The 9950-nt window shown below is 37.0% G+C and overlaps 2 protein-coding genes across 3 annotated transcripts in view; both read right to left on the bottom strand.

Moving 5' to 3' along the window:
• The window catches only part of phlda3 (pleckstrin homology-like domain, family A, member 3), a 3963-nt gene extending 1972 nt beyond the window's left edge, over window positions 1–1991 (bottom strand). Inside the window, exon 1 of the mRNA XM_016511373.1 lies at window positions 1301–1991. Coding sequence (XP_016366859.1) covers window positions 1303–1686 — 384 coding nt within the window. The 5' untranslated portion in view covers window positions 1687–1991 and the 3' untranslated portion in view covers window positions 1301–1302. The remainder of the gene's footprint in view (window positions 1–1300) is intronic.
• A 4802-nt stretch (window positions 1992–6793) lies between these two features.
• The window catches only part of LOC107707378 (cysteine and glycine-rich protein 1-like), an 8520-nt gene continuing 5363 nt past the window's right edge, over window positions 6794–9950 (bottom strand). For both annotated transcript variants that reach the window (XM_016511371.1, XM_016511372.1), the window contains 3 exons: window positions 9369–9498; window positions 9174–9267; window positions 6794–7671 (listed from right to left, as the gene is read on the bottom strand). In XM_016511371.1, the coding sequence (XP_016366857.1) occupies window positions 7595–7671; window positions 9174–9267; window positions 9369–9498 (301 nt within the window). In that variant the 3' untranslated portion in view covers window positions 6794–7594. The remainder of the gene's footprint in view (window positions 7672–9173; window positions 9268–9368; window positions 9499–9950) is intronic.

The following is a 9950-nucleotide window of genomic DNA, read 5'->3' as shown; positions in this document are numbered from 1 at the left end:
TTTTGGGCAGTGTAGAGTAGCACTTGTTGTTTGTCATTTCTCTGATCACAAATGCGGAGATGGTTTTATGTTTACGTGGCGCGATGCAACGCAACGCGTAAAAAGACAGTATAAGTCATTATAATCCGTAATTATGTCCCCACTGGATGGGTTTTAATGTTTTTGTCTCGTCGCTCCGGCCGGACAGGGCATCACAATATGGTAAGGGGCGTAACATTTCCGTCACACGCTTGAGGTATTCGGCCAATCACAACGCACTGGATAGCTGGCCAATCAGAGCACACCTCGCTTTTCAGACCGATGAGCTTTGTAAAAATCGACGCGTTTCAGAAAGGCGGGGCATAGAGGAGAAACAATAATGTACAGTATGTGGAAAATAATGTTGAATATTAAACCACATAAACACATTTCATTACACAAAATAATGTTCTTTTTAGCAACATCATATGACCCCCTTTAATATGTTTCCATGCACAAATGGAAATGGCATAAAACTAAAATCTCACAATCCAAATTGTGTGTATTTGTAATGCATGATTGCAAATTACTGTTATTAGCAAAGAAAATATAATATCTGGTCTGATTTCCACGTTTCATTCAGCATGAATGCCTTTATAAATAAAAATCCTTAAAGAATGCGTTTAAAATGTCTATGGGATTTTCTAATAAAATCTGGAACCAATTGTAAAGTATTCTAATGGGATCAAATAAGAGTTTTAAAACATTCTATTGAATAACATGAAAGATCCAACAGGATTTTATAACTATTTATTAATAATGTGCTTTGGGAACCCTTTTGAATTGATGAATGGCTTGCTAATAACAGGACAATCACTTAGGGAGCAATTGGTGTTTTAAAATGTTCTTTAATGAGTATTTTTTCCTATGGATATAATTGTCCTATTGGGAGCTTTGTGCTTTAAAATATCCAGCTTTTGTTTTGGGAATTTGGGAATATTGAGAATTTGAATTTTAAGCAAATTCCAAATATGATCTTTTAGAATTGACTCCAAATTATCATCGAAATTCCGAATTGAAAGTTCTTCTCTCTTTTTTTTTTTTGGGACTCGGGCAGCTATTTCATACAAAACTTTTAGTAAAGTCTCTCAAAACTATAAAGGAATATTTAGTCATGATTTTCCGTGTGTCAGACCGGACAGAGCGGTCTTTCATTGAGCTCAACCCAGTAAATGAATAGCAGATGGATACTTGATTCCTGAGAACGCTTCTCCATGCTAGGAACACACAAGCAGCCCTTCCAGAATAAACGCCGGTCAACATCAAAATCAGTCGTCTTTACCCTCAAAGCTCGACGTCTCCCTCCCCGCAGCTGCCCAGATGTGACAAATGTCTGTTCCTGCCGGTCTGAACGGCGACGCGGTTTTTGAAGCGCACCAGCGCGAGCGCGATCTCCGCGTTCCACGCCGTTCCCTCCTGCTGGCACCTGAAGTCAATCTCCTTCCCGCCGTTCATCACGATGGTGAAGTACACCAGACCCCGTTTATACTCCACGCAGTCCAGCGTGGTCATCTGCTCGAAGAGCATCTCTTTACCGCTCTCGCCTTTACAGTCGTACAGACGGAGCCCGTCCTCTGACAGAACGCACCGCTTCTTCTTCCACAGCTGCAGAACTCCATTACTCCTCTTCTCCAGATAGCCGTCCTTCATGACTTTACACTGGTTCATTCTGAACAAAGGTTGGAGTGAAACAAAAACGAGAATCGACGAAGCGTTCGCTGCTGTTTTCGCGCAGCGTTAACGACCGAACATTGCACGCAAACGCGCATAACCGCTGTGCGCCCATACAGTATAAAACGCCTTCATTTATTTGGTTTCGCTCAACTTTAGAGGTTCTGCTGAAAATAATTCCACTAAAGGGATCCGTTCTTGATTCTAACGCATCGTTGCCGCATTCCTCTGTGGCTAAAGATCAATTTCCGACTTGTAAATACTTTTACAATCTACTTGGAAGTCCTGTAGCCTGGGCATGTTGGTACTTGCTCCTCTGAAAGAGACTCTTCTCGTGTTTCTGAAGGCTTCCCCCACCCCACCCGCTCGTGACGTCATGGGGATTAGTCCTAACTGCTCACTGAAATGCTGCTGGAGGACGTCCAATCATGTCATGGCATCTTTACTTCAGACGGCTTTTTGGTGAAGGGCCTTTCTTTTATTCTATTGAATCACTTTGACGGGATACTTAACGTGTGACTACTGTTATTAATCCCTCAGTCAAAATCTTTTTTTTTCTTCAGAATTCCTGTTATACTAATTTAGAACCAAAGGATCCTAATAGGATTTTTTTTATAAGACCCCGGTACAACACAAAATTGAAACTTAGGGGCCAGTTGCATAAACTTAGCCACCATGTTAAGACTGTGTCTTAAGAACTAGTTTGACCAACTAGCAGTTGCCAAGAATCAGTCTTACTTTTCATTTAGAACCAAAGGATCCTAATAGGATTTTTTTTATAAGACCCCGGTACAACACAAAATTAAAACTTAGGGGCCAGTTGCATAAACTTAGCCACCATGTTAAGACTGTGTCTTAAGAACTAGTTTGACCAACTAGCAGTTGCCAAGAATCAGTCTTACTTTTCCAATACAAATAAGAACAATCAACCTTTTCATAACTGAATGAAAAAAGTTATGACCAGTCTTGAAGAAAAAAAAAATTAGGTGACTACATTTTTAAGACTAGTCTAAACAGTTTATGCAACCGGCCCCTGATCTTCTATAACACATTTGGATGATACCAATTTTGATAGTCTCTGTAGAACAAGGAAAATAATCAAATCTTTCTTTTAAAAAAATCCTAAAGCTCTACTATAGTTTCAAAACATTAAAAAAAAAAAATGGGTTCTGATAGAAGTTACACAATATCCCATAGAAAATTGTAGAAAATAAATAAAAATAGTAAACTATGGTAGGTCAGGGTGAATATTTATTCTTGTTCAAACTTCACTCTTGCTCAAGCCTTTTTCTGTTTAATAACTGAGGCCAAAATCTCGCATTAACTTTCAGTGCACACTACCAAAAAAACAAACAACAACCTCACCAAATCTTTGAATGGACACAGTCATATTTTAGCTGGAAGCAATGATGGTTTTTTTTTTTTTTTTTTTTTTTTTTTTGAGGTATCACATGCTCTGTGCCATGTGCTACCTCAATTAAACAAAAATTCCCTTCCCAAATAATTTCAATATTTTGCCTATGCTCAAGTAGATAGAGACCTTATGTAGCTCCGCACCTTTTCAGCGCTGCTCTTGTTGTCTTCTGTCTTCCGCTTGTATTTCCACAGCGTGAACGTAAGGTCGTACAAATCTATGAATGAACTGCTTGTTTTAAAAACTTCCGGTTTACTGATATTGCTGGGTTGTTTCAACCCAACTTTGGGTCAAATATGGACGAGCCCTGACTTAAACCCAATTGAGCATCTCTGGAGAGACCTAAAAATGGCTGTCCACCAACGTTTACCATCCAACCTGATAGAACTGGAGAGGATCTGCAAGGAGGAATGGCAGAGGATCCCCAAATCCATGTGTGAAAAACTTGTTGCATCTTTCCCAAAGACTCATGGCTGTATTAGATCAAATGGGTGCTTCTACTAAATACTGAGCATTTTTCAGTTTTTCTTTTTTAATAAATCTGCAAAGATGTCAACAATTCTGTGTTTTTCTGTCAATATGGGGTGCTGTGTGTACATTAATGAGGAAAAAAAATTAACTTAAATGATTTTAGCAAATGGCTGCAATATAACAAAGAGTGAAAAATTTAAGGGGGTCTGAATACTTTCCGTACCCACTGTATATATATATGACATGTTGTCGCTTTATTCATTATTTGGTGTTTAGTTGTTGAATGACCGATCAAATATGATCAAATCATGAATTTACTGAAAAAACCTGATGAGTCTTGTTATTCGGTTCAAAACATTGGTGGACTGAAAGCTCTTTATCTTGTGTCTCAGGAAGCGAAACTCATCCGATAGTGTTGTCTTCTTCACTGATACAACTCAAATGGAATGATGAACATCTTCGAAAGTCACTGTTGGTCGTGGGAAATAGGTGCTCTTTTCATAGCTGAGACATTATTCTATTTTGCATTCTGTCCACTAGAGGACAATCTTTACCTCTTCTTAGCATTTGAAACCTAATTCAAAGGGTCCATACTGTGTTGTTTCACACATGCCACACATTAAATAAGAACATTTAGGTCATCTGCACGTATTGGAACCAATGTCACTGGTCTGACATAATCACTGGAAAGATGTACCTTGTATTATTAAAGATTTGTGATGAACATTCATCCACTTGCTACAAATAATGCACGCTACAGCAAGATTTTAACGCTATGAATGACACCTATATTAATGCCTGTATCATTTCAAAATATTTGCCTGTCTTTCTTTCACAGATGGAATGTGTGTAGGTGGTTCATGTTAATGCTAGATTTGGCAGGGGCTCTTTTCCTTCCCTCAGTTCAACAGCCATTACATGCAGACAGCTTGTAACATGAACAATGTTACTCCCACACAACACTGTGAATTTTGTTTGTAATGTTTGACAGATTGATCATATCTCAGTCATTAATTTCACTTTTCTGTTTCAGGTGAAAAGTTTAACCAAGCCGGTGTACTGCAGTGATGCGTAACTGTATCAGAAGCTCATTTTAAAAAAAAAGAAAAACTTATTTAACTTAAATCTGCTTGGAATAGTTCACTCAAAAATGAACATTTGCTGAAAATGCACTCATCCTCAGGACATCCAAGATGTAGATGAGTTTGTTTCTTCATCAGAACAGATTTGGAGAAATTCAGCATTACATCACTTGCTCACCAGTGGATCCTCTGCAGTGAATGGGTGCCGTCAGAATGAGAGTCCAAACAGCTGATAAAAACATCACAATAATCCACAAGTAATCCACACCACTCCAGTCCATCAGTTAATGTCCTGTGAAGTGAAAAGCAGCGTGTTTGTAAGAAATAAATTCATCATTAGGATGTTTATAACCTCAAACAGTTGCTTTTGGCTAAAATACAAGCCCTCTGTTGCTTTCTGTAGTGGAAAACCATCTCGTCTGAATTTGAAGAGAAATATGCACAGATCAGAAGCAATGGTTTAAAGGTAAAACACTTTAATGACGGACTTGTTTACTACAAACACGCAGCTTTTCACTTCACAAGATATTAACTGGTGGACTGGAGTGGTGTGGATTACTTGTGGATTATTGTGATGTTTTTATCAGCTGTTTGGACTCTCATTCTGACGGCACCCATTCACTGCAGAGCATCCATTAGTGCTACATTGCAGTGCTACAGTGCTACATTACTCCAAATCTGTTCCCATGAAGAAATAGAATGAATGGCTTGAGTACAATTTCAGTACATTTTCATTTTTGAGTGCACTATTCCTTTAATATATATGGATCCTGAATGAAATAAAAACAAATATAATGAAAAAATAATAAATGTGGCAAAACAGGCCACATGATGTTCATTGAAATTGGCATATCCAGGAACAATGCTTGTAAATACATAGAGCTGAGTGTAACCTACACAACACAACACCTTCAGGATAACACACGACACTAAAATAATGCAATAAATGTTCGAAATATCATAAAATAACATAAAACTCCTTTTTTGGTTGACAAATATAATAAGCATAACTATTAAAATGTGATGTGTCGTGCATAGACATCTCAAAGCGTCTTTTTGATTTTCACTAAAACTTATAAGGTGCATTGTATCTAGAAATACAGCAGTAGTCAGGGTGATGTTCTGTACACAATCAGCAGAGCTCAATGTTTTTAACCAATGAAATGTTTACGACCTTTTAAAGGATTACCGGGTACTTCCCAAGAGGAAGTGACCTGACTGTAAGTGTCAGATAGTTCATCTTTCAGTCACAATGAAACTCAATAAGAGAGTGACTCATAGTACATTTCTAAAATTGTAAAATGATTAGGTTATGAACTTAGCACACGTCATTGAGATAATGTGAAAGGAATGTGGTTACGTGCTACTCACTTTACAAATAACCATTCACATGCAACAAATGCAGAGAACATTGGCGCATGTCGAATCAGTAGACAATGAGAGTTTTATATGAATAATTCATATGACCACTTGATTGTTTGGTGAATGTTTGGTCAAGTTAATACAGAAACTGTAAATCAAAACAATGCCTCATAAATGGAATGTATAAATGGTGTATATGAAACAATAGTTTATATGTCATTTAGATATGTGATACAATATACACTATGGTTCAAAAGTCTGAGGTCAGGAAGATATTTTTAAAAAGAAATGAATACATCTATCTAGCAAGGATGCATTCAATTGATCTAAAGACATTTATAATGTTACAAAAAATATTTCTATATCAAATAAGTGTTGTTCTTTTGAAATTCAAATTTATATTTATCAAAGACTTCTGAAAAAGTAGCACAATTTCTACAGTAATAAAAGCAGCACAACTATTTTAAACACTGATGAGAAATGTTTCTTAGAATATTATACTGATTTCTGAAGGATCATGTGACACTGAAGACTGAAGTAATGATGCTGAAAATTCAGCTTTGCATCACAGGAATAAATTACAGTTTAACATATATTCAAATAGAAAACAGTTATTGTAATTTGTAATAATATTACACAGTATTACTGTTTTTACTGTATTTCTGATCAAACAAATGCAGACTTGGTGAGCATAAGAGACGTCTTTAAAAATATTTTAAAAAGCTTACAGACCCCAAACTTTTTAACGGTAGTGTACATCATCCAATGAAAAAAAAAAGCCTTAAAACCAGTGCACATCTGTTCATTTGTTTTGTTTGAATGTGTGACACCATATTCCATCTACTAGAAATATACACTGAAACTAACGCTGCTTACTTGCAAGGCACATTCATTTTACATAAAATATATCTTACAAACATTTACATTCACCAGCTATTCAGTTTAATGGACACAACTAAAAAAAAGACACCAAAACTGTGCATATTTGTACATTTACTTCTATAACATCTTCTTAAATTACGTGCAGAATGCATATGTGGGATATTTTTCCATTGATAGTGAAATAAATTTAGTGCATCTTAAGCCAGGGAGTACTTGTGATGCATTCATGCTTTAAATAGAGCTGAAGAAAACGTTCTTTACTGTGATTAAAGCTCAAACAATCATGTGGTAAACTAGTGAACTCATGCAGATCCACTAGAGAACAGACAGTACATCTAAGCACAGGAATACTGACAGCACAGCTCAGGTTCCACTAAATCTTGACAAACCCAAGTGATCATCATAGGTGAGCAGATTAAGTCTAATCCCAAATTTTGTTTACATACTTGACGTTCTTCCAAGCATTTGGCAATGTTCAAGAGTTAAGAAGACATGTTTATGGGTTTAAGACAATGACATGATGTCTTGTGGAATGTGTTGAAATGTGGAACGTGTCTCCTTTAAGAATTAGGCAGAAGCATCTGGACTCTGGTTTCCTTCTTGACTGACACCGGTTTCCATTTTCAAGACACTGACATGCACTCACTCATGCACTCGTGCTTCTACAGATGCTTACGATTGGTGTCACGCTGATCTATTTAGTGTGTGACAGCGCTCCAGCACCTTGACCGTATCCAAAGCCCTTTGGTCCAAAGTTTTTGGCATAGCAACCTGTGTAGAGCACAAAATGAAGTTAATATGACGCCATGACAATGGTAAGGATTTTTACAAATTATGAAGAAAATGTGATTGGTGTTGTTGCAAATCTCGCCACAGTGATTTTGTGTGGTTTCCAGGGTGTTGCTGTTAGGAATGACACAGTAGGCCTACTGACACAGATTTCACAAATCGGTTCAGTTCTGATTCACAAGCTCTTGATTTGATTCAATGAGTTGATTCAATTTGTTTTGGATATATATCAGGTAGAGTACATGCCAATTTTTCTAGAGGATTCATTGTTGAAATATAAACATTTAAATGGTGGTTTTTCAAAGCAAAAATACATTGAATATGTAACATAGTGCATATATTTAGCAAAATGCTCCTCTCTAGAGTTAGTTGTTGAGTTATGGTTATTGGATGGCTTTCCTGAGGTAAATATATAACATTACAGGCCATATTGTTAATTTACAAGCTGTTTTATTGACGCCTTTCTGCGGTCTAACAAAAATAGAAACCGTCATAGAAGTTCTAATGGTTTGTAATGGTATTTGTTGTGGAAACATTACAAACCATCAACTGTTAACCATTAAAACATTACCTAATGGTTTCCAGTAGCAGGGTTGCCAAGTTCACGGCTTTCTCACAGACTTGGGCTACTTGTAACCTGTTTCCGTGGGTTGATTTTTTTCCAGTGGTGTAAAGATTTGACAAATTGCATAAATTGTAATTGACTGTAATGCGTGTATTGGGGGGGGGGCTATATGAAAACAGACTGCTTATGATTAATGTTACTGATTTTCAAAGTGAAATTGTGTATAACTCATAAAAGTGACTGTCAAATATGTATTTTAGGTATGGGAGTGGCATATGTTGAGTTTTGATATTTGGATAGGGTTGTTGGGCTTTTTGGGGTCTATTTTTGATTGATTAGGGTTAGGGTAATAATTGTTACACAGACCTAGTAATCCTGTCCAGTAGTGTGTTTTGGGCCATATTCCATTAGGATTTAGTGGTTCTAACATGCTACCAATAGAAGGCAACAGATTACAAGTAGAGAACCACAGGGACAATTTCAGTTTCCATTAAAACCAATACAAGCCAATACAACAATACCAATTATAACCATTAAAACCATTACAAGATTTAACCATTTGTGATAAAAATGACTGAAATATAAAGCACAGACTTTGTAATTATTGAGTAACTTATTGCGATTATTGGATGGGAGTCACACTACAAGTGATGTTTAGTGAAGTTTTGTTAACGCATAAGCAGAAACATCGACAGCATAGACTCACAAAACGATCTTGGGATTTAGGAATAGATATTTGTTCATGAAAATGAAGATTGATTCAAATCAATTAATCAATATTGTCAACCCAGCTCAAGCTGCTTTATCGTTGCTAACATGTTCTGAGTGTTTTTAGTTCATTATGTGGTTCTGGGTGTTTTCTAGGTGGTTGCTTGGCATGAATCACTAAAAAGAGACAGGATAACATTGGATACTCTGCCTTTGCAGTAGATTTCACCATCCTTGTCGGCTAAAGTTGTAGATTCCAGCCCCTTGCCGCACTTTGCACATCGGAAACAACCCCTGTGCCATGCCTGCAGAGAAGAAGACCACAGTCGCTCAATGAAGACCAGGCTTAGTTAATTTTGGTGTGTCACGACAGCATTTCCTCCTGTCGTTTCTGCTTTTGGCTTACATTTCCTGCCCCTATGACTTTTTCAGCTGCGTAGACGGCCTTGCTACACCGAGGACAATTATCAGAGCCGCCAAACTTTTGAGCAAACTTGGATGCGTTGGGGTTATTGGTTGGCTGGTGTTCCTGAGGCCTGCAATCAGAAGACACACAAGAGTCAAACAGTCACCAGATTGGCAACATTTTGCTAGTTTCAATTATTATTAAAAAAAAAATTCTGTTCTCTAATTATCCTCCTGTACTAGCTTTTTACTATTTTGAATGATGACTGAAACCTTGTATAACAGGCACTTCTCGTGTTTATTGCCATCTTATGATACATCGCTTGTTGTGTTCCTCAACTGTAAGTCGCTTTGGATAAAAGCGTCTGTCAAATGAATAAATGTAAATGTAAATGATTCATGTCACCAAAAATTAAAGGGGTCATAAGATGTTGCTAAAAAGAACATTATTTTGTGTATTTGGTGTAATGAAATGTGTTTATGTGGTTTAAGGTTTAAAAAACACATTATTTTCCACATACTGTACATTATTGTTTCTCCTCTATGCCCCGCCTTTCTGAAACGCGTAGATTTTTACAAAGCT

This window comes from Sinocyclocheilus rhinocerous, unplaced genomic scaffold (genome assembly GCF_001515625.1).
Source record: "Sinocyclocheilus rhinocerous isolate Xijiao unplaced genomic scaffold, SAMN03320098_v1.1 scaffold625, whole genome shotgun sequence".
Lineage (NCBI taxonomy): Eukaryota > Metazoa > Chordata > Actinopteri > Cypriniformes > Cyprinidae > Sinocyclocheilus > Sinocyclocheilus rhinocerous.
Note: the sequence above shows the minus strand (reverse complement) of the source record. Positions and strands in the feature narration are given on the sequence as shown.